General features: G+C 43.5%; 1 protein-coding gene across 11 annotated transcripts in view; it reads left to right on the forward strand.

Moving 5' to 3' along the window:
- The window catches only part of VEPH1 (ventricular zone expressed PH domain containing 1), a 212,598-nt gene that overhangs the window by 102,648 nt on the left and 84,470 nt on the right, over positions 1-25,480 (forward strand). For 8 of the 11 annotated variants that reach the window (XR_011503304.1, XM_014861910.3, XM_044770990.2 and 5 more), the window contains 3 exons: positions 5,975-6,195; positions 21,063-21,272; positions 22,134-22,531. Coding sequence is in view for 10 of the 11 variants with exons in the window: in XM_014861910.3 (XP_014717396.2) it covers positions 5,975-6,195; positions 21,063-21,272; positions 22,134-22,531 (829 nt within the window). In the remaining variant the exon portion in view is untranslated. Of the gene's footprint in view, positions 1-5,974; positions 6,196-17,632; positions 17,676-21,062; positions 21,273-22,133; positions 22,532-23,775; positions 23,993-25,480 lie in introns of those variants that run through there. The other 3 variants (XM_044770989.2, XM_070509600.1, XM_070509601.1) reach the window with 3 other exon arrangements.

Genomic DNA, 25,480 nt, shown 5'->3' on the forward strand with positions numbered 1-25,480 from the left:
GGATGTCAGCGCTCTTGTGAAGATACAGCCAGAGGTCGGAGGAGCGCAGAGATGGAACAAGCAGCTTTGGCTGGGAGAGTCAGGTTGGCTTTCACAGAAGAGGTGACATTTGAATTGGTTTAAAGACACATATGGGAGTGTGTGAGGAAGAGAAAGCGGTTGATCCTCAGCCCGGGCTGCACGTTAGAATTATCTGGGAAGTTTAAAAAATTCCTATGCCTGGCCACCACCCACCACAATGAAATTAGATAGGAGTCGGGGGAGGGTTGTTACTGCTATTAGAATCGTTCTAAAAGCTTCCCAGGTGATTCTAACATGCAGGCAGGGCTGAGAACCACGCACAAAGAGGATAGTGTCAAGAAAGGGTCTCAAAACAGTTCGGTAGAGAAGAACCCTATAATCAATTGGTGATGCCTACTGTGCATGGAGGAGAGAGGAAGGTTGCAGCCTACAAGGCTGCACTAAATGGTCTTTCTCAGCCCTGGCAAAGTGGGACATTCAACCTCTGGAATCAGGCAGATCTTGATCCATCTTGGCTCTGCCGCAATGACTCCATGACCTGTGTAACCTAGCTCAGGTGATTGGCCCTCTTATCACCAGTACCCTCAACCTGATACCCATTTTGCAAGACTGCTGTGAGGATTAAGTGAGGAAGCATATGCCAAGTACCTGGCACACAGAATGCTTAATAAAGGGAAACCATCAGCATCATAACCAGGCACCACTTTGTCATTTTTGGCCACTTTCTCAATTACATTCTGTCATCCTGACAAAGAATAACAGAGGAGCTTTATGAGATAGGAGTAGTGGTATTTTAAAAACAAAATGACTAACACTGATACAAATGAATGGTATGGCCAAGGCAATTTTGCAAGCGTATACTCTAGTTCAGGGGTCACCAAATTACTGCCTGCGTGGCAAACCAGCCACACCCATTCATTTCCTCATTGTCTGGAGTGGTTTTCCCACAACAGAGACCATATGGCCCATAAAGCCAAAAATATTTACTATCTGGTCCTTTACAGAAAAAATTTGCTGACCCTTGATTCTAGTTCATCCAATCTCAGTGTGGTCCAGGACCCCCTGAGACCCTTCAGGGGGTCTGCATCGCCCAAGCTACTTTCACAATGATGCTTGTACATCACTGACCTTCTTCACTGTGTTGACATTTGCATTGAAAGGACAAAAGCAATGATGAGTAAAACTGCTAGGGCCTTAGCACAAATCAAGACAGCCGCACCAAAGTGTCCTTACAGTTGTCTTTTTCACCACCACATAGTCCCAGGAAAAAACAAAAGGAGCCAGTTTCACTTAACTCAGGGTTTCTCAACCTTGGCACTGTTGACATTTTGAGCCAGGTAATTCTGGGTTGTTGGGGCTGTTCTGTGCATTGTAGGATGTTTGGCAGCATCTCTGGCCTCTGCCCAGCCCTTCCTCCCGTCCTCAGCTCTGACAACTGAACGTGTCTCCAGATACTCTTTTCAATGTGTCAGGTTTAACTTAACATATGGTAAATATCAATAGCCATAACTCGAGACAACCAAAAACTCTTTGGGACCTTCTACAATTTTTAAGAGAGTAAAGGGGTCCTGAGACAAAAAGTTTTGAGACCTGCTGGTCTATTTTGTATTTACAGAGTATTTGTGATGTTTATATTATGAAATCAAAAATAATTAAATGAAAAGGACCACATAAGTGATGGTGAATACGATATAGAAAAAAGGAGTGGAAAAATATGGGCCTGGGGGTGGAGTTTTGACGGGAGGGCTGGGGTGTAGCCAGTGAGGACACAGCTTAGAGGGCAATGCAACCTGGAGCAAGTTGGTCTTCTATCTGTGCCTCAGTTTCTTCTTTGCGAAATGGCAGTGATTACAGTACATACCTTATAATACCACTGGGAGTATTACATGAATAAATAGGTAAAAAGCATGTAGAATAGGCTTGGCACTTAGAGGAAGTGCCCTCTGTGGGTCAGCTATCATTATTTTAATAATAAATAATCAATTCACATCAGAAGAGATGAAGTCGGACCTGCAATGAAGGCAGACAGGTGCTGCTGCCGCCGTCCCCACAGTGGGGGGACTGAAAGCAGAAAATCGCAGTCACTGGCCCCCACAGACAGAGTATCATGGAGCCGAGAGGGAAATCAGAATCTCCTAACCCCCTTCTTACCCTAACATCACGCTTTCTAATCCAAAACCACATCTGTTACCCCTGTGAGGTACGTGGACGTGCTCCAAGTTTTCAGAACAAATGATGTGAGGTTGGCTTGGTTTCATACGTGAGTTCCTGAGCATCCGTAGGTTTTCTTGTTCCCACCCTGTGATTAATTTTCCCTCCAGCTCAGTTTGGCTGCCTGAGGATCCCCCAGAATTATGTGGATTTCAGCAACTACCCACTCAGTCACCTTCACCTTGAGGAAGACATGTGCTTTAAAGAAAGGGCTTGCTAATTCTTATAACGAGAAGAATTCATAAGGAAACCATAGGGAGGGACACTTCTGAGATAAGCAAATCAACTATTTGTGGCATGGCTTTAAAAAATTGCTGAAACAGGATCTGAAGCTGAAGCTGAGGAAGCTACTTGGAATTTGAAGTTACATTCTTGTTGTAAATGTCACACCTCCCGTGTCTCAGTTCTTGTATCTTCTGACCCTGTATCAAGCAGCACAGATTTTACTGTAATTGTTTTCTATGGTTACTCAGAATGCTGGGTTTAGATTCTAGAACCTTGTTGACTTCAAATGTTGCCTTCTCTGTGAGGTCTGACCTGACTGCACTGTTGAGCGTGGACCCCCTTCCTGAGACCCCACCCAGCCTCCTGCGTGTTTCTCTGAGGCACATCCCTCCATCCAACACTCTATAGCGTTTACCTACGTATTTTGCTTATTGTCTGTCTGCCTCATTATCATGGCAGAGACTTTTATCCTTTTTCTTCAGTGCTGTGTTCCTGGCTTCTAAAACAATGCCTAGCACGTGGTAGGAATCCCCACCTCCAGCTTTTGCCTTTAAATGGGGAATGGAAAACGTCCCTGTGGTGCACTGCATATTGTGAATTCACATATGGAACCCTTGCATGTATGAAAGCATCTATGTTGCAAAAACAATATTAGACTCAAGAGTATTTAAATGTCCTTCTGCAAGCTGGCAATTGCATGAGCCAAAGTATAAAATGGGCTGTTAGAAATGTGATCCAGTGCTCTTTACTTTTCGTTCATCTAATGTTGTTCTCCTTTAATGAATAAATATCTCTTCAATTAGCTGCCAGTTGATGGAAGCGTCTCACACACCCAGACAGAGCACTGTGCCCTAGTGAGTCTTAACAATGATGAAAGGGTGGATTGGCAGATGTAGCCCACTTCCCCAAGAGACGTGTTCCAGTGCAATTGTACATGGAATCTTTGAAAATCAACTTAAGCATTAAGACCAGGGAACTTCACTGCTTAAATCTGTTCTGTAATAAATATTTCCTGTAAAGCTCAGAATTCCTTTGCAACTACATACTTTATACATAAAGTCATCTTTTGGCATATAAGGTTTGCTTAAATCAGTGAATCGAGACATGCACGCTGGGCGTGGACTCCACAGGATCAGTTCCGTGCCAGGCTGGTGATTGATGTGTGAGAAGTAGCCCCTTGAGTGGTACTTGAGGGGCACGTATAACCATCAGGGAATTATAAATGAAGGGGGAACTGCACGTCCCTTAGGCAGAGTCCACCTCTCATTCACCTTTGTCATCTAGCGTCTAGCACAGGCATATTATAGGCAGGCAATACCTATTTGGTGACTGAATAAAAGCATGAGTAAATAAATGATCAAATTCAATGAAGTACTAATAAGACTTTTAAAATGAGTCTATAATGTGGTAAAAATTCAGACAGAAGAGATCACTGGGAACAACTTCGTGGAGGAGACATGACAGGAGCTATATCTCGAAAGAAATTAAGGCTTCAAACCCTAAAACAAAGGGTAAAAGGGAATTTCTAGCTAGAAAAGTAATTTAGACCTGTATACCTATCAGTGAAAAGGATTTTGAGAGCCAGCCCTGGTGGCTTAGTGGTTAAGTTCGGTGTGCTTTACTTCGCTGGTCTGGGTTCTGTTACCCAGGCACGGACCCACACCACTCTGTTAGTGACCATGCTGTGCTGGCAGCCCACACACTAAAAAAAGAGGAAAATTGGCATAGATGTTAGCCCAGGGCAAATCTTCCTCAGCAAAAAAAAAAAAAAAAGAATTTTGAGCATCAACTGCCAGTACATGTTTATTAATAATTATATGTATGTTCTACTACACTAACATTATGAACAATTTTTAAATACTTTAAAAAGTAAGATTTTAAAAGAGGAGTTAAAGATGAAATAAACTATATTTTAAATTCTTTTTATTTATTTATAATGGCATATCATTATTTATATTGGGTACAAATCTACGTTTTGAATAACCTCCTTGATAACTTTGAATTTTTTTGGCTAACTTCTAGTCATGTTGGGTTAAATCGTGTTACCTCATAATATGGCTGATGAAGAGACAAGTCCGCTAAGCCATTTTCTTGTTATTCACTCGTGCCTGCATTATTCATATAGTCCTTCATCTTCCATTTCTTTGAAGGAACCTATTGAAGTCACTTGTGAGAGAGAACTTGATTAAAGCTAGATAATATAATCTACTCACTCAACCAGGCACATAAAATCTGTAACATGATGAAAGATGCTTCAAGTGAACGGGTGAGTGAGAATGCCCTGTGGAGAGGAGTAAGCTTTGCACACCCGTGTGCTACCTGGCGTCATCTGACAGATGGACGGATGGAGGGTGCCATTGATCATGCTGTCCCCAGGCAGGTGGAGTCATCGAGTCAGGTGTGGAGACTGGCCCAAGGAGGATGCGAAGTTGGGAAGGGTAGTTGTGTGGGGCCAGTACATGAATGGTGGTTGAGAGGTTTTGGCAAGACAGGCGAATGAGACTATTTATATATTTCTAGGAAAAGAGTAAGAGAATAAAAGTTTTATTTAAAAAAATTTGTCCTGGAAATCAGGAAAAAAAAATTAAAACCTCAAAGAAGCCGGTTCAGAGGCACTATGAATGAAACATTATTTCTCTTCAGCTTGCTCTCTAAATTCCCCGTTGTATTGTGGCGGGACTCTGATTTTCTTTTAAAACACAGACCTTTGTTCTTCATTGTTCTTTTTTCCCCCCAGCTTTATTGAGGTATAATTGACAAGTGAAATTATAAGATATTTAAAGCGTACGATGTGTAGATTGTGAGAGGATTCCCCCACTGACTTAATTAACACGCCCATCATCTCACAGATTACGTTTTTTTGGTGAGAACATTTAAGTTCTGCTCTCTTAGCAAATTTCAATAATACAATACAGTATTATGAACTATAGTCACCCTGCTACACATTGAATCCTCAGACTTTCTTCATCCTATGGCGGAAAGCTTGTACCAAACTCTCCCTGTTTCCCCCCTGCCCAGCCTCTGCTTTCATGAGTTCAAGTGTGCTCATTTGTTTGTTTTAGATTCTACATATAGGTGAGACCATATGATATTTGTCTTTCTCTGTCCGGCTTATTTTCTTAGCATAATGTCTTCTGGCTTCATCCATGTTGTCGCAAATGGCAAAATTTCCTTCTTTTTTATGACATGGTTTATGACATGACTGTGGGTCGAATAGTATTCCATTGTGCATATATAGACCACATTTTATTTATCCATTCATCCATCCATGGATGTTTAGGCAGTTGCCATGTCTTGGTTGTTGTGAATAATGTTGCTATGGAAGATGAGAGTACAGATATATCTTCAAGATAATGATTTCATTTCCTTTGAATATATACCCAGAAGTAGGATTGATGGATCATACGGAAGTTCTATTTTTCATCTCTTGAGGAACCTCCGTACTGTTTTCCATTGTGGCTGCCCCAATTGACATTCCCACCAACATTTGCACACTGTTCTTCGTTGTTCTTGGCAGGAGAGAGCCAGGAGCTGCCTGCCATTCCTGGTGAGTCAGCTGGCCAACATGGAGCATTCATTTCATCATATTCTCCTGCTGGAGATTAAGAGCATCACTGATGCCTTCTCCTCCATCCTGGGCCCTCAGAGCAGAGACATCTTTCGCATGAGCAACAGCTTCACTGCCATTGCCAAGCTCCTTACCCAACAACTGGAGACTGCCAAGGCCAGAAGTGGCAGGTGAGCAGGAATTGTTATGGACCTCAGGGGTCTGTTGTAAATCCATAGAGGCATAGCACAGACAGCAACACTTTGTTTTGTAGGTGTGAAACTTCCAAAAGAAAGCCAAACCCTTGGGGCTGGCCTCGTGGCAGAGTGGTTAAGTTTGCGCACTCCGCTGCAGCAGCCCAGGGTTTCACTGGTTCGGATCCTGGGCGTGGACATGGCACCGCTCGTCAGGCCACATTGAGGCGGCGGCCCATATGCCACAACTAGAAGGACCTGCAACTAAGATATACAACTATGTACCGGGGGGATTTGGGGAGATAAACCAGGAAAAAAGAAAAAAGATTGGCCACAGTTTTTAGCTCAGGCGCCAATCTTTAAAAAAAAAAAAAGGAAAGCCAAACCCACTGTCTCAACACAGAGTATCTTCTGAATGGATTATGGCATTTGCCAGAATTTTTTTCTAAATCTGTGAAAACTAGAATGTAACAAAATTATTTTTTAAAAGTGCATAAAATGTGGTAAAAGGATAAGAATGTAGTACAAATACTAATGTTTATATCACTCATTTACTTAGTCAACAAGTATTTAACAATTGCTTACTCTGTACCAGGAACTCTGCCAGAAGCTAGACATATAGAGAGAGATAAAACACGTTCCTTGTACCCAAGGAGCTCTCTGTCTAGTCGAGGAGATAAGTACTTAAGTAAGTAATTCGAGAATAGTGGGGAGATTATGCTAATCAAGATGAGGTCAAGGATTCTAGGGAATACAGAGATGGGAGTATCTAATTCTGCACAGAATGGAGAGGAGTGGGAAACTGAGAACAGGGAAGACCTCTCAGAAGAGTTGATATTTTGAACCAAATCTTGAAAGATGACCAGATTGCACCAGGCTGTCTTTTGGGCAGCATGTGAAAGAGCACAGCACTTTTTAGAAACAGGAGTCGTTTTGTATGGCTAGGGTGTATGTTACAAGGAGAGCAACATTAGGTAATGCTGATGAAGGAGTGAGCAAGGACCATCATGGTAGGTCTGACATTCCTTCCTCAGGAGTTTGAATTCTACCCTGTAGGCTATGAGGAGTCATTGTGGGGTTTTGTACATGGCAGGATATGGACAGAATCCGTGTTTCAGGAAGCTCACTCTGGCCCCAGTGCAGAGAATGTCTCAGGAAGAGGCAGCCTGGAGTCAGGTCCAGCGAGGGAAGGACACAAAAATGTCTGTGGCAACTGGCCATGAGGAAATTACAGATGATTGTGGAGTGTGAGCTCCAGAGGCATGGCTGGGCAGAGGCACAGTACCAGGGGTTGAAGGAGGAGAGTGGGTACAATGCACAAAACTGACCCTTTCAGGAAGTTTGTGGAAAAAAATAAAGAAGACCATGCAAGAGTGAGGGAGGGGTTTATTTTGTTTTGCTATATTTTGAATAGGGAGACACTTGTAAAGCTTTACGACCTTTAGAAGCTACAAAGTACTTTCAAAGACATGATCTCATTTGATCCTCATGATCACCCGAAAGGTGAGGAAGGCAGATATCACTATTTGTATTTTACAGAAGAAACAGGCTCAGAGGCGGGTTAAATGTCTTCCCAAGGTTGCACAGTGAGTAGGCGGTAAGGACGGCCTCAAATCCCCATCTCCACCGCTCAGATCCCATGCACTGGAAGGCATTCAGCTCTGGAGAAGGAGCAGAGCCCATTTGTGACTAGCGTCAAATGTTGTCAGTTTTGGGGCTAACAAATGATGCATACCATTTCCATGAAATAAGGATTCCAAAAATATGAGAAGCCGTCTTGACAAAATAGTAATCATTTAGTCACAGGGTCTACTTTATGTCCAGCATGGCACAGAGCCTGGAGGTCCCAAGTTCACAGTCAGGTACGTGACAGGGTTTGGGGAGAAGCACATACAACAGGTCGTGGAGCGTGAGAGATGTGCTGACCAACAGCTGGGGAATTAAAGAACGTTTCACAGAGCAGGAGAAATTTAAGACCATTCCATATTTATTGAGTAGCTTCCATGTGCCAAGCATTTCTCTGGGTACTAGACTAAGTTGCAAAGGATGAAGGAGAGTTCCTCAGATAAGAGTAGAAAGGACACTCCAAATACAGAGCAGAACACGCGCAATGTGCAATACAAGGGCTTAAGCGTGTGTGACCCAAAGGGAGGAAAAGCAATTAACCATTGTGGTTGGAGCAAGTACACCAGGGAAGGGTGGGAAAGTAAGCTGAAAAGTTAGGTCAGAGGCTTTGCATGCTGTGTCAGGAAGTGAGGGGTCATCCGATAAGCAATATGGAGGCTTGGAAAGATTTTAATCCAGTGAAAAATCACAGGCCCTAGCACACTAGTTAGCAGACAGTAGGCACTCGTGAGTATTTCTTCACCAAAGGACTAGGAGAATGAGGAAGTGGCTAACGTTGTGGAGCACTGAACGGATTTGGCTGGAGCAGCAGGATGGCGAGTGACAGTGGCCGGGATGCTATGCTTGGAGCCTTAACAATAGTCTCCTCCAATTGTGAGGGAGGCCTAGCCTAAGCTGGTGGTGGAGACGTAGGATGTCAGGACAGGTCATCATAGAGGATGCAGAATTATGAGGAACTGATCACCAATGGCAGGTAGGGTGAGGAGAAGGGAGGAGAGTGGATGAAAACCCGGAAATATCTAGCTTGAGCTACTGCATACATGTGGAAGGTGGCACTAGTAATCAAGGAAAGAGGCAGCAGGAGAGGAGCCCATCCAGGAAGGTCTCTTAGCCCGCTACGCACAGAGAATATTATCTGGCCAATATGATCATCACAGTCAACAGTAGCTTTTCATTCGAGGAAGACATTGCAGTTGTTGCCCTGTTCAGTGTATAAAGGCCTACAAACCAGGTTTTCTAACTTTGGCTCTGTTGAAATTTGAGCTCCATAATTCTTGGTTGTGGGGCTGCCCTGTGCATTATAGAACATTTACCAACATCCCTGTCCTCTACCCATTAGATGCTAATAGCAGCCTCCTCCTCAGTTACGACAACCAAAAATGTCTCCAGACATCGCCAAATGCCCCCTAAGAGACAAAATTCACCCCAGTTGAGAACCGCTGCTATATACATATTCCATTTAAAAATAGCATTTTCACAGACCCACGACCTGCCTAGCAACAGCCTAAACACAGCAGCATCCAAGAAATCCAAGGCCAGCATCATGAAGGGATCATTTGTCATTTATATGCAAGCCCCAGGTCCCTGGTGGCCAGTTTTCATGATACAGTTTTAGAAATTTGGTCTAGAGCTCTACAGCTGGTGTTTGGGGAGCCATTTTGTATTCTGCACACAGCCAGCCTGCTTATTTCTTCTGCCAGTGATGACTGCCTTGTGCATCGGATTTCAAAGCTTGGGCTCACATTCTAGCCAGCGGTCCATCCATTCTCTGCTATTGCTCTGCAAATGCAAAGTTGCAAGAGGCCAATTGGCATCTGTGAGGTTACATGCACAAAAAATGTTTATATAAAGAAAAAACAAGTTATACAAGGCTTTCATTAGGCGTTCTAACAGAAAAATTGATCCTTAATACCTCGGCCCAATCCAATCAGCAATAGACAATTTTCCCATGAAAAGAAGAATTTAGGAGATATGTAGATAGGAGAAAAAATAAGGCATCACTATCAAAATGCGTCTTTATGTATGAGAACACATTTAAGTTTCTCCTTTTATTTCTCTGAGAAAAAAACAGAGAAAAATTAAATGTGAAGAGATGAAAAGGTCACCTCTCACCTCACATACCACCACCACCGCCATCGCCACCACCTCAACCTCTCAATTTCAAATGCTTCACCCGATTCAACCCTCACTGTAAATCCCCTTCTAATCGATTGTAGTTACTTCAGTGGGAACTTCGAAACACTGGTGTGGACAGCAGACCTTTTGTATCAGCTGCTCATCCCCTCTGGGGTAGTTGCTGCGGCTTCTCTCCTAACATCTTTTCCCTGAATAGCCTGCAGTGTGACTGTTTGGCCTCAGTAATCTTAATCTGTGCTCCTCGAAGCAGAAAGGTCTATACTTTTGTCGAAAGCATTCAGTAAAGTCTGATCCTTACAATTAAAGGGGAAATGAGGAAGTGAAGAGAGCTTGGAAGAAAATTAAAGATGATACAATTCAAAACAGGTGTCGTTTAATTTACAAATCTGACACATAGCCCAGCAGGCCGTATTTTAGACTTCAGGCCAAAACTACAAGATTATCAACAGAAAAACAATTAACATCCTGGAGAGAATGAAAAACTGAAGTGGACAGGAGCCCTCCTTGTGCAAAATGACTCTGAATTGATGGGGTGAGCTCACTTAGAGGCACCTGGTAAGCACACCTGCCCTTTTCTTGTTCCTGTGTTTTAGAGAGAATATTCACATCCAAGTAGTAAACCCACAGAGACTAGATAACAGGACAGTCAAGCAAAGCATTTAGATTTTGAAATTAATTCTGGGGAACCGAAAGGGGGAGAACAGCACTGTGGATTGAGAAACAAGAGTCAAGATGGAGGAGACCATCTATATACCTTTCAAAACAGCATGAGCCCTAAGTAGCCTTCTGAGCAGCCACTGACCATTGAACTTTGGCCTGCCAGGATGCAGAGGAAGCTGGGGAAGGAGAGGTGACTCCAGGTGGCTGTGTGCTGGCTGAGCAGTTGGTGATCAATCGGCTGGAAGATGCCTTTGCCGAAAGAACGTAGTGCCGGGGAGATTGCTCTCATCAGGCCTCATCAGAACTGGGGACGATTTGCCCCAGGTGGTCTTAGTACAAGTCTCTGGGCGGGGCACATAGGAGGCTACAGTTCCCTCAGATCCAGCTTTCAAACCCTAGCCAAAGTCAACAAAGTCATGGGGAATAAAAGTTGCTTATAAGAAAGTTTTAACACACAGCTTGTGATTAAAGCTTTCCCAAACCTCTGGCTTGGTTAAATGGGTGGTATGTTCTTCTGTTGTTTTGGTGGTGATGGTGGCAGTAGTGGTGAGACTTTGTGTTTATTCTTTGTTTTTGAGAATCTGTCCTGAAAAAAAAGCAATGGGGAGTGAAAGGTAAATTATAGTTAAAACCAACTGAGTAGGTGTAAATCTGATTTCGGTATAAATGGGAAGAGATGACACAACAGAGGGAAGGAGATAACAACAAAAAAAAACAGTGCGTGGGGGAGAATGAAGGGAGGATAGAATGAGGAGAATATATTCACAGGAGAATGACTCCCGGGTATCTGCCCTCCTTCGGGTGGCCCCAGAGTTTTGGTTTATTCTAAATTCCATGTGATGAACATCAAAGAAATGGATTACAGGCAAGAGCCAGGGATGGGATTCAACGCGTGGCCCTGGTGTAGAGCTGAGGAACATGGTCTGCAAAGACCCTCTCACACTGTGAGACCCTTTGCAAACTGTCATTCCAGAGTTCCCACCTTGACGTCCTGGAAGTCACATCAGACAGAACCTGACCCTGGGGTAACACACAGTCCCTGACGACATTGCCCAGGAGCTTGAGAGTGAAGGCTCCTTACGGAGTCTACAACAGAAATTGCAGAGAGCAGGAAGCCAAGTTCTTCTCAACTTTGCGAAGAAGGCTGTGTCTGTAGGTCTGATCAAGCTTTTAACTAGCTCCTACCACAGGTGCTAGGAGCTTCTACTGTTGTGTTGTTTAATCATCACAACACCAAATCTTCTAGTAATGTTAGGGTTAGAGAGGCTTCATATTAAAGCGTAACGGAGTAAACGTTGTAGAGAGGCAAGAACAAAGTAAAATTCTGTACCCAATCCCAACTCCCCCGGAGGTCCACGGCAGTTCTCAGAGGGGCAACAGCACGAATGCCCAGACACTGGCTCATAGAGTTCCCTTTCATTTCTTCCTTTAGTCAAGACCAATGAATCTCAAATTTTAGCGTGGATGAGATTTACAGTGTTCATGGTGCTTCATGGTTAATTTAAAGGAATTTTAAAGGAAAGTCAAGGGTGACTTTTGCCTATTCCTCCCAAAAGTGGTACTCCACTGATCTTTATCATTACCTTCTAGGATGCCCTCTTTATGCCTTCCATCCACGCTGCCCTTCTGCAAGACTCCAGTGTGGTACCACTTCCCTATGTGGTCTTCCCCACCCACCGCTGCCCACAGTGACCTTCTCTCCTCTGAGCCACTACAGCTCACACTGCCTCTCTATGTCCTCGGACCCCAGTCCTGCCTGAAGTGTTAGGTATCTTCCTGTGTGCCCCTCGAGTCTCCCCCAATCTTGAGAAAGCTAATATTCAGAGCCTATGCTCTACACAAGGAAAATAGAGTCTTAAAAGTACTTATAAGAACTCCCACTTTTTAGGCAAGACATGTTTATACAAAGAGAAACTGATTCTTTGAGAGCAACTGTTGGCTCAGGGAATGCACATGAGGAGGTTCAGGACCATAATTAAAAACATGTGATGTTCTGGTCAGCGTTGCCCCCTGCTTAGGAAAAGCTGAATACAATTTCACCCCACCAAGGTAACCAGCGTTTTAATGAAAAATGAGCACATCTTTTCAATCCAGAGAAGTCTACACTGGTCACTGGTATAAAAAGCACATCCTAACAGCCATTTGTGGCAGTAGCTGTGGCTATTGTCACTCCTCCATGCATAGGAAAGGAAGGCAGAGCTTCAGTTTTTTTGCCGTCTTTTTACTGAAGAGGTTAAGTCTGACATGTGGTACCATTTATGTTCCATCTGTTGTTCATTTACTCCACCATTTGTCCTTCCTTAAAGCAGCATTTATGGTGATGGGAAGGTCTGTGAAGGTATGTTAGGAATTCGTTTATCAGCAAGAGATGTAGGTGGGAGACATCATTATCAGCTTTGGAGACAATGAAGCAAGCCCAGGGAGTGAGGGGCCCCAGAGGGGCTGGCTCCACCAGTTTGGACAAAGGGGGTTTGGGGGTGGGGCAGCCCTGCCAAGGAGTGTGAGCAATGCAATTATAGCTTCACCAGGGGGACCAGGCCCCTTTCCTGTAACGCAGCAGTGTTCAAAACACAGGATACACCACAAAGGAAGATAGCTTTTTGTCAAGCTCCTATGGCTTGGCTTCCCATTTCCAACAAGACAGGGAACAACAGCTTTAGCCTGGAAAAAGGTCAGCTGTGCTGTGGGAGAAGAGGTGAGAGGGATGGGACCCTCTGCAGCCCCTGTGGAAAGGGTGACAGCTGAGGGCAAACAGTTCTGCTTGACCCTGATGGCCTGGCTCTTTGCTCTTCTGGTTCCCCAGAAGCTCCCTGTTGCTTTCTGGCAGCCATCATAATTCAACTCTGAAGTTGCTGTTTGCATGACATTCCCTGAGTTTTGAACACCTTTTCAGTTTTTGGTAAAGTGGATGCCAAAATTCATTTTTCAGATCACTGCAAAGGGTTGGTCAATGATTATATGTCAGCTCAGTTCTGGTGTCTGTTCCCACAGGATGATGCTCAGAGATATTAGCGTACAGTAATTTTTGTTGGTTGCTGCACTGTCACCAATCCCGTAATACACATTGCTTATTCCTGGGTAGGTTCAAATGCAACCTGAACCAAACACCTACTGAGCAGCAGCGGGGGAGGGCCGTGAAGTGGGTGAGCTCTGGAGGCAGATACCTGTGTTTAAGGCTGGGTTTGCTAGGTGGCCTTCAGTAAGTTATTCAGCATCTCTGTGCCTCAGCTACTCCATCTGTGAATGGAGATGGTCACAGGGCCTGCTTCACTGGATTCTGTAAGAAGCAGTGCATGCGGTGGACTAGAGTGCCTTGTGCATAGAAAACCCTGGGTAAATGTGACCTGTTGGCATTTGTCCTCTGTTCCAGGTGCACATTATAGTAGGCAATTTCATTTAACATGTCCATAAGACCAGAGTTACTCGAAGCGTAACTTGTGAACCAGCTCCAGTCTGCAGATCGTGTCCTCCTGGCCTGCGACAAGGTTATTCCAGAGATTGAAAATGAGACTTGAGAACTTTTACAGCAATTTGACATTGCTGCAACATCTAAGTGCATGACCAGTGGGCTTAGACCCTGTATGTCTTTGTTTTATTTATTTTATTTCTCTGGTAACTTACATTTATTATATTTTACAAAAATACTGGTCCATGACATAAGAAAATTAAAAAACCCGTTCTTTACCACCGGCAGTTTGAGCATCATTGCATTAGATTCTTAGTGCAGCTGAATGTAGGCAAATCTCAGAACTCTCCTTAGTAACTAACATTCTGCTCCCAAACTTTCCTTTGGGACCTAAAGCAAGAGATTGAATAACTAAAACGTAATGAACACATGCCACTTCAGGCATGACTCAGATATAGCTAGTGGGATGGCTCAGCTGGGGAAAGAGTTCTTTACGGTCTTCATACTTCCCGTCAGGAGGAAGGTGGGCTTTGTATTAGTCGGCAAGCTGAAGGCCGTCAGCTAGAGTCTGCTGTGGGGAAATGCTGAATTCTAGGTGGACTAAGAATCGAATCATAGGATTTTGTGCTGAGTTCCATCCCCAGCTCAGTCACTGGCGTGTTCTGACTATCACCCTCCACTTCCGGGTAGCTATGTTTCTACCTATTAAAAGTGAGGTAGGATGTCGTATTGGGGTGGAGACTATAAGAGGACGTATCAGAAAGGAGAACGCAGCAGTTTCCTGCCCTCCCAGTGTCAAACGCGGGGAGTGACCGCGACCTATTTCCTCTCCAGACCCAGTGTGGCAATTTCACAGAGGGTCCCCTCGCCGTCTTCCTCACTGCCAGACCCTGTGACCTGCTCAGCTTCCCAGAAAATACGGTTAGTCTAGGAAAAGAGGAGCGTGTCTTTAGAGTTCTCAGCCCTGATCCAAAGTGCCCTGATGACATTAGTCCTTTGCATTCTTGTACTCCTTTATATGTACAAAGTGCTTTTGTAATTGGTGCCATCCAGAAGACAATTCATAAGGATGCAGCAGCCTTCTGTTAAGGCGGCTGCTCTCCCGGTCTGCCCATTTTAGTGTCGGGAATCTCGACTAATGATTTGGGGTCCATCTGAACCAGTATCTATCAGTGGCAAAAGCTCAAAAGGCACCTTAACCTTGGAATTGATAAAAACCCTGAAAGGCTTGAGGATGACAAAGCTATGGAACGGGAAGGAACTGCATACGGTTTACCACTGACCAGCTCCAGATAAGGCATGGGTTATTTAGTCTCACCTCACCGTGGAATTAGTAAAATCCTCAGCAGCCACGCTTGATCAAGGGAAAATGCCTCTGCCCTGGCCTGCTACACATTCTGCTCTTTTGTTGTCTGGGCTGATGCTTCATAAACTTGAATGTGCCACTGAGGCACCTGGAGATTGTGTCCAAGTAGGTAGGTCTGGGGTGGGGTCTGAGATTCTGCATCTCCAGCAACCTCTCAGCTGATGCTGATGCTGCTGGTACAGTGACTCCACTTTGAGTAGCAAAGGCAAGGGCTTTGCACTTTTTTTTTTTTTTTTTGCAGAGGAAGATTTTCCCTGAGCTAACATCCACTGCCAATCTTCCTCTTTTTGCATGTAGGTCACCACCACATCATGGCCACTGACAGAGGAGTAATGTATGCCTGGGAACCGAACCCTGGCCGCCAAAGAAGAGCATGACAACCTTAACCACTAGGCCGCTGGGACTGGCCCAAGGGCTTTGCCCTTTTTGCTGATGCTTTGTCCGTGTCCCATTGAATCACTGAGCCTCTGCATTAGAGTGGTCACTTCCTCATATTAGGGCTTTTCAACTTTTATTCTGACTGCAGGGAATTCTCTCTCTGTGCCTTCAGTTGCTCAGAATTCTTACTGGAAGTACAGAGATTTTTTAAGTCAACCACTTCTATGTCCCCATGCTCGTGTGCTCGCCCAGCAGGGAGGGCCGCTCTCCCGCAAAGCACATTCCACAGGCTGCCGCCGTGTGCGGGAGGGTTTGTCCTGTCCTCCCTGGCTGTGAGCAGGAGAGGCTCACCGTCCAGGTTTGGCATTGCCTGCACAAGCTGTCTTCTTCCAGTGTCAAATGTCCACACTGGGCAGCCACCCAGGGTTTTATCATTTGACTTGTTCGTCCCCATTCTGAGTGGGCTGTACTGTCAAATGCATTATATGATATAATGCGTTCAGCAATCTGGTGATGTGGTATCATTAATTCTATTTCTAGATGACAAAAATGAGGCTTACCATCACAAGGACAATTGCCACATCACTAGAGAACAGGAGATTGGAGTCAAGGCCCTAGGTCTTTTCCCTGTGAGGCCGAGCTCAGTCCATTTCCCTACAACCATCTCTTTTGGAAGCCCCTAAAAAAAGATCTTGTGTGAATGAAGTAAACCACGGAGTCATTTCATTGCAGCAAACTTCTGCATCCTGGTGCCCATCTATAACTGGGCACCTGCTGGTCTCTGCTGTTGCCCACGGAGCAGGTCCAAGGCAGGAGAGAGTACCAAGAACCTAGACTTAGCGCTGTCTGTTCCCTCAGTGTGTGAGTGGAGCTGTTCCAGCAGCATTCCTCGCTGCAGTCCCCGGACAGATGGCAGCACTGTGGAGCTGGGGCATGACCTCTGCCATTCTTATGATGACTGGTGACCCAAGAAACTGCTGAAGAGTAAGGACCAGGACACCCTCAGAATGGAGGACTCCTCGTGGCTTTGACCCATGTGGGCTCCTGCTTCCCCTCGAACGAGCTCAGCTCTTTTTGAGTACATACCCGGACGTGGGATCAGCAGCCAAGCTCGTCAAAAGTTAACTCATATTATTTTCTTTGCTTTAAGGACCCAGGAAGAGAGCTGCCAATCTCTCCACCTCTGCCAGCTCTAGTGCCCATCTCCAGCTGAGCAAGAGCAGTGAGCTGCCCAAGGGCCCGCTCGTGTCTAAGGGGAGCCCTGCTCAGCCGGAGGGAGGTAATGAGGCCTCCCCGAGCAGCCCTAGAGGGGCTTTTAAAAGTTTTATCTTGGCAACAGAGACCAGAAACTGTTGAGACTGGAAATCATCTGAGCCTCTTGTCATGTGGCATGTTGAATTAAAGCCAAGTTAATATTTAGGGGATTACAGAACTCTGACAAAGATTTCTGTAAAATCACCTCTGGGGTTAAAAGTGACAAATGGGAAGAAATAAGAACCCCCTTACATAAACCCAACCCACTGGCCCCCAGCTCACTCCCCCACAAGTAGGCGCACAGGACCAATGGCCCCACCAGGGCTTTCACATTTGTGAGCACTTCTTGCTCCAGAAGGAATGCAGAATTTATCTTTGTAAAAGGTCTCTGGTTTTGAACAAATTCTCTCCTATCTGTTTGCGCTAAATTTAAAAACGAAGAGGAGAAGAGAAAGAGCAATGCATGTTGATTATAAACTCAAATTTCCCTCTGTCATTTTCTGAGCTTCCATCCTGAACCGTCCCAGCTCCCTGCCAGCAGCACTCTGTGACAAGCCCAGGTGGACGGATGGGCAGTGAGAGAGAGTTCTCTTTGGTCTGTCTTGCAGATCTGGATGCCTCGGTGACTCCTCATGACCGCCCCGTCCCCTGACTCTGTGTCATACACATCTCCAGATCATCAAAACAAGGAGACTGTGTATCAGAGAAAGTCTTTGTGGTGAGAATTCTACTCATCAGCAGCCCTCGTCAGCCTCGTATCTAAGGATCACTTTTCTGGGCCATTTGATTGTTGCACCTTCACTCTCTTATTTGGCCCTTTGCAATTCCCTCTTTTACTCCCAGTCTCATTCCTTGCTTCTCTCCACATTTGATATTTACCAAATGACACCGCCCCACCCTCCACCCCCATAGGCCAGCAGAAGCATCTGGTATCTTCTCATGGGCATCTGGTAGACCTCTGGAGGTTTTTGTGGGAGCAAGGAGCAGTCTCACTTCGGAAACCAAGGTGGTCTCAGTTTATTTATTCCACAAACACTTCAGGTACCTGTGGGTGCCAAGCACTGTGCCAGCACAGGGGAACGAGGAAGAGCAGTCCAGATCCCTGGCCCCGAGCAGCAGGGGTTTACCCTGGAGTAGAGTTGCCAGATTTAATAAGCAGAAATACAGGACATGCAGTTAAATTTCAGATAAAGAACAAATAATTTTTTAGTGTCATAGAATACATGTTTAGCATGTCCATCTAGAGACATACTTATACTAAAAAATTTATTTGTAGTTTACCTGAAATTCAGATTTGCCTGGGTGTCCTGTATTTTACCTGGCAACTCTACCCCAGAGACACCTGACTTCCCCTCTTGGGATTGGTGGACGTCTAGGGGTAACCCACAACTGCTCTCATGCCCAAAGTCCCCTCATTCAGGCCCGGGTGCTTAATAACAACACCTGGCAACGGGAGACAGGAGCCGGGAAAGGGGGCTGAGTGACTGTCCTCTCCTAAAGCCTGGTGCCACGGCATCACCAGGGGACGTCAGTTCCCTTGGGGATATGAATTACTGATCTGCCTGTGTCCGGGCCACTGATGTCTTCTCTATATGTTAACGCAAGGCATAGACAGGGCAGATAAAGTTGCCAAAGGAATAGCAACAATAATAAAAACAATTAGTAATAATAGTAATGAAATCAAATGTCCATTGACTGCCTGTTACGTGCTAGGAATAGTGTTTCACAGTGATTCCGTCGTTTCATCTTCCCAAGAAGTCTATGAGTTAAGTATAGTTGTTATCCCCGTTTATTGATAGGGAAATTGATATAAAGAGTACAATAAATGAAAGAAAGATCTCCACAAGTATGAAAATTTTATTAAAACGATCAGAAACTGATCCAATAAAGTTGTCTACTGAGATTTACTATAATCATCTGAAATTCAAAGTTCTGGGGGAGAAAATGTGATTATTTTAACTATTGTTATAACCCAAAGATTTATATAGAAAGAAAAAAAAACTAAATTTGTGAGAAATTGTTCCTCTAACAGCTCATATGTTTTGAGATTTAAAACATTACATAATGCTCAGTATCTGATACATGGATATTGAGGTATACTTTGTGCTTTACAAATTTTTAAGTTTTAATAATCCCAGCTATAGAAATTTCTGAAATACAGTTCAAAAATAAAGGCATCTTTCATTTTTGAAATGTGATCAGGTTCCCAGGAAGCGGAGAAATACTTTTAGTTTGGTGACTATGCGTGGGCTAACATGAACAGAAAATAAATATCCCCCAAAGTTCTCATCTTGAGAGAGTTCACTGGATCTTTTAAAATTAATCTTGGTAATCATCATGGTTTGTAAAATAACATCCAGTGTTACGGCTATCTTGGTTTCATTTGTAATACGAGTAAACGTTCCGCTTTTAGAATCCTCTGGCTAGAAGATGTCAAAGCCTCCCATCGTTTGTGGGCAGCTGCTATCATATATGTGTCAGGAAAGGGAACGTGTCCAAGGTTAGCCTTTATTCCTAACTGCTGCTTCTCGAAATCTATTCCTGTATATTTCAGTCAAGCATGGTATGGATAATAAATGAACATTGTGTACGCAAAACCATAGGAAGCCTATAAAAATATATTTAAATATTATCAGCAATCACTTATTAGACAATAAACAATGTCCTGGCTACCTAACGGGTCATCTACTCTCCTTCCCAGTTTGCACCATCAGCAGCTGCCCTTGGGCTGGACTAACAGGGGGCTGCAGACCACGGCGGACCCGAACTATGAACCGTTCCTCAAGGCCAGGACCCTCTCCGGGCCACCAGAAAAGCTGCAGGATCCTACCTTGCCAGCTAGCCCACACCAGTGCCTGCCACAGATGTGGCCCCAGAATGAGCGGACGGTAGCTGGAAATACTGTTACCAGCCTTCTGCATTGGTTTTCCCTAAAAACCAGAGCATTAAAAACAACAAAATTGTGTCTTCTCACTCTCACCTAAGTACTGTGCCTGGTTTACTTTGGCCCTTAGAGAAAAATAGCCATATATTTGAAAAGCCAGGACTTTTCTAAAGGCTTGAGGCCCCTGTCCTCACCATCTAAGAATAACGCTAAAGAGAGCCAAGTAAATATACAGCCAAACCAAAAGAATCATTAGTCCCTGTTGATGACTGGATGTCCAGGGATTACTGACTCTTGCATTTATAAGGAAATAACTAATGCCGAGCCTATATGATATGATTGATAGTGATTGCTAAATAGATAGAAAGTAGTTTGAGCCTGGCTCACCCTCAGAAGACAAATAAGGGGAGACAAATGGACCACTGCCTTGACCATCCAGCACCTGAGTGAGCACGATGGGCTCTTTCTGAGTTTATCCGTCGGCTCTTTCTCCGTCTAAGGCACTGTGGCAGACCTTGGGAAGGTTCCAAAGCCACACCGCAGACAGCCCCTGCCTCAAAGGAGAGAGTTTTAATGACCTACAGAGAGTTTTATAAATTCTGCTATGAAACATATATGGAACTATTAATATCATCCAGGAAAACCTCTTTCCTCCAACATATTAAAGTTCAGAAAGAATTTTCTTGCTTCATAACACTGATTTCCGTAAAAGTAACAAAACCGTGAGTTTGCACAGTCCTTTTGAAATGTTCTTATTGTATCAATTTCAGCACAAATACATCAGCACGTGTATATTTTCTAGGAAATACCTGGCATGAATTTCCTATGGAAGCCGTGCGTTTGGAGAGCTAGCTAAGAACATGGTAGATGACCGTAAAAAGTGCTTTTTATTCTCGGAGTCCTTCAAAAAGTATTTCCAATACTAAGTCGGCATAAACACCAAGGTTCCTAAACCTCTGGCAAAATAAGTTTTTGAAGCAATTTCAAGTAGTAACTAGTATGGGCTATGTCCAATAAATATTTGTTAAATAACTAATAAAAATTTTACCAGGTAAAGCTTTCGGTTTTAAAGAAGAGGCAGTTAAACAGAGAGTAACACTGTTATAAAGGGTATATGTGAGCAGCATCTAATGCAGTGATTTTTATCCCTTTAGGAAAAAAGCCAGTGCTGAAATCGAATTCCCTGAGAAGCTGAGAGAAGCAAAGCTCACTGTAGCTGGAAATGAAGACCATGAAAAGCTCCAAGTTAAAATACAGGCTTTTGAAGACAAAATCAATGCTGAGAGCAATACCCCTGGCTCTATCAGAAGATATAGTTTGGGCCACGTTTCTAAGGAAGAAAGAAAAGACATTAGATTTAGCAGGTATGAGCTTGTTCGGCTGGTTTTTAAAGTGTGCTCTCTATGTTTGCTGCTAGTCTTGTTAGCACCCTGCTCTGGGGTCATGTTTAAGCGTCTTTTACCAACAGTCACCCAAGTGCCAGCCTTTCATGAATGAAGTTTATCCACAGTGCTTTCATCATCCAGAGAAGCTCGCTATTTTAAAGGAAGAATACAAATGGAAAACAAACCTCTGGCTTATTTTTTCAAAATACTTTTTAAGTATAAATATGCCAATGTTAAGAATGACTGTCAAAAGCATCCCTTGGCTTCTGATGAAAAAGCAAATGCAAAAGTATAAAAAAGAATGTAAGGGGGCTGGCCCAGTGGCAGAGTGGTTTAGTTCGCTCGCTCCGCTGCAGGCGGCCCAGTGTTTCGTTGGTTCGAATCCTGGGCGCGGACATGGCACTGCTCATCAAACCACGCTGAGGCAGCGTCCCACATGCCACAACTAGAAGGATCCACAACAAAGAATATACAACTATGTACCGGGGGGCTTTGGGGAGAAATAAATAAATAAATAAAATCTTTAAAAAAAAAAGAATTCACTGTTTAAAAAGAAAAAAAAGAATGTAAGTGTGTAAGTCCGCTATTATCCGACCAGTTTTGCCATGAAATTGATTTTTACATCTTTGTTTTTGGAGAGGCCTAGACCTTCAAAATTTTGGCTTATTACATAACTTGTTGGTGGTCTGTTTCATCAAATCTGTTAATAGCACCAATTTTCAGTTTCGTGCTCTGGCGGAAGTATGTTGTTGTCCGGTGTTATTATTCTTTCTTTTCCTTGTCAGTGAGTGGTAGCTCAACCTCCTTACTATCTCAACTTTCCTTTTGTTTGTGCTGTAGGTCAAAGAGTTTGGCTTTGCACACGGTGCTAACGAAGGGCATGAATTCAGATGATGGGGAAGTCGTGGAGAGTGGAGATACACCAGCCAGCATCTCTCTTTCAGACTTAGACCCACTTAGCCAAGGAAATGACAAGTGGTCCTTTAAGGCAGATGCTGATGGATCACAGCTGGGAAATTCTTCAGTTTCACACTCAAGTAGTATACATATAGAATCAGAGAATTTGCCAGAACTGGTTAAAGAAAACTACCGGGAAGAAACTCCAGAGGCAACCACAAGTCCTGTAGAATACCAAGATAAGCTGTACTTACACTTAAAGGAAAACCTCAGTAAAGTGAAAGCATATGCTGTGGAAATCGGAAAGAAGATTCCCGTCCCTGATCAGTGTACCATTGAAGGTAAGTGCTCTAAGCGCCCCAAACTTGAGAAATTTCAGACATCACTGGGGGAAAAAAAATCTCAAAAAACTCAAATCACATAAATTGCCATCCTTTTTTTCTGGATCTTTTGCAAAATAGATCATTTTGAAACACTCTTACATTATTTTAATTGCTTTTTTATCTAGTAAGTTTGATCATCTTTTTGTTTTCCATTTGAACCTACTCAGGTGCACCAACTCTGATTTTTTTCCAAACCTCAAGATATATTGTTCCTAGCTCCCTGGTGTTAGTGTTCAGGAAAATCCTGGAAGGGATCTGTGGCCCCCAAAACAGGGTCTGAGACAGGGGCCCAGCCTCAGGCATTTTTCCATCCACATAAGCATGCGAGGAAGCCATGCACAGCATTGAGCTCCAAGAGATTTTCTTCTATTCATTCAACAAGCACTCAGGAAGCAGCTACTGTGTGCCAGGCACTGTGCTAAATGTTCTGCTTTGTGTGAGTCTCAGCTATGACCCAAACAGACACAATCTCTGAACTCTCCGAGATTATAGACTGAAGAAAGCATAAGCAGAGTCAGGAGGTGATGCAGCCCGGGACCAGTGAAAGTGTGAGCCTGGCAGAAAACATAGGACAAAGGGATAAAAGGGTGTCAGGGCGGGCCTTCCCTCGGTGCACAGTCTAAGGAGGTGCCCAAAAAACTCAGAAAAATTTTAAGTGAAGACTTAACAGGATCAGTAATGATGTCTTGCCGAGCTATATTGGAGCTGAGGCAAAAGGAGTAGGTAGTAATATGGATCGTGTCTTTACTTACAATTTTATATTTTTGTTCATCGTGGACTTTTTGTATTAATTTTGATTTTTTTTAAATGTTAATTTATCTTCGCTACTAAATTTTCTGGCACTTCCTTGAGTTTTGTGCCCTAATCCTGGTCCTGGGAAAGGCGATGGGTTCGAGACACAGGTACTAAATGGCAGAGGGCTAGGGCAGCTGTGCTTCTGGCATGGGTTGAACAGGTCTGGCTGGCTCGAAGGCACTGTCAAACTAATTAGACGTTTCCCGTGATCGTTCCTAACCAGCAGCTGTGTTCTTCCCTTGAGATTCACATGAAGGTCCTAGCCCTCTAGCAGACACGCCGTCTTTTCACACGCATCTTTTGCCCTTCTAGAAAAAGCTAGGCAGCGCATCTTCCAGAAGGAAATATAGCTGAAGAATAGTGAATCCAATTCATATTCACCCACCCTCTCTATCATCTCTTTCCAGGTTTAGGTTCTAGGAGGGTCCTGTTTCCCAAACTCTACTTCCTGCCTTTTCTCTGGCCCCAAATCAGAGGAAAGGACGTATTTTCAGGCTAACAAAGGAAAAGGAGGGGTCCAAGAATTTGGTCATGACAAATATTATTATTTAGCATGTCTGTGTAGAATCTGACATTTTCAAAGGTGTTTACTTACTCAATTGATCAGCCTTCTTAAAATTCTTTTTTTAAATGGTGACAATAAAAGTGATATTATTTGTATTCAATACGAATTTTAGATAATTAAGTATACCGGAGGCTTGGAAATAGCTAAAATCAATAAAACTCAATCAATGCAAACCCTTTATAATGGCATGTTTCCCTAATAATCCATGTGTTTAATGTACAGGTTGGAGAACTTTATATAATTGACTATGAGAGGAATTTCCCAGTTTGACAGAGTCTGTAGCAAGGTTAGACGTGCTTCCATCTACTAGAACAGTTTTTGGCTTGGGTTTTTTTTTAAAGTTTAGACTAAAGCATTAAAGATGTGCTGTACCATGAGTTTTAATCTTGTGAAAACGTGAAGTCCAGCAGAGATACTTCAAGCATCTAGTTGTCAAAAACATGTTATTTCTTATTGCCTTGAATTCGTTTGGGAGTTTGAGAGTTAACTGGGTGACTTGGGTTTTTTTCCAAAATATGGAATGAATCCATCATCTTTACTTTAGAAAAAAAAAAGGTATTTCCTTTTGATACCAATGTTTCCTACTAGGAATCCTAGAACTGAGTACATATTTTTTTAAGTTGACATTTTGGAATTAATTCATACTTTTGTAATTTCCTGGAAGGTCCTGGGAAGTTCCTTGCCCAGAGATGTGTGAGGGATGGAAGATTTCTATGACTCACTGTAAATATACTCACCAAGAAAGTACTGGCGCTGCCTGTACTGACGCTGTGGCTCTCTCAGGGACTGTGGAAACCATTCGGGGAAATGCCAGCAAGCATCTGGCTGACACAATTCTGCTTGTTGTCATAAGATCGCTTGATTCAGCAATATTGCATTTCTTTCCTTAAAAATGTATTGAAGAAAGATTTAGGCTTAGATATTCTGTTATGTTTAATGTGTTGTTGGTATAAAAGCGACATATTTGGTCTTTCTTGCTGAATTTTGCAAAGTAATCAAGAAACAAAGGGAGGAAGCATAAAGACCACTTCCATAACATTTAAAGTTCAAGAGACAGATAGCCAACAGGAAACAAGAACAAGAACAAAAACAAGGTGTTAAGAATAATCTTAGACTGATGTTAGAAAGTCCACACTTTAATAACATGACAAAACAACCCTTTAAAGAAGCTCTTTTGGTATTAGTTTGAATCATATGAAGAAACTGATGTTGGACTTCCTTATTTTGACCTACAAAAACATTGCTTTCATATGGTTCAACCTAATACCTCAGTAATAAACTCTGTTGAAAGAACGTCACTAGTCACTGTACAGCAGAATTGGATATGAGGAAAATCAAGGTCACAAATGGCGTCCTCAGCCCCACTTAGATGTCTTTTGTTTGCATGATATTGATCGCAGTGGGGACAGACAATGGAGTGTAAATTGATCAACGCAAACCTATCATCATGTCTGGAAAAATTGTGACACCCTAGGTCTTACTGAGGTTGGGTCAGCAGCGTCATTTCGGGTATGAAAGAACCTGTTATCGCCAGATCAGATATACTC

This window comes from Equus asinus, chromosome 5 (genome assembly GCF_041296235.1).
Source record: "Equus asinus isolate D_3611 breed Donkey chromosome 5, EquAss-T2T_v2, whole genome shotgun sequence".
NCBI classification, from domain to species: Eukaryota; Metazoa; Chordata; class Mammalia; order Perissodactyla; family Equidae; genus Equus; species Equus asinus.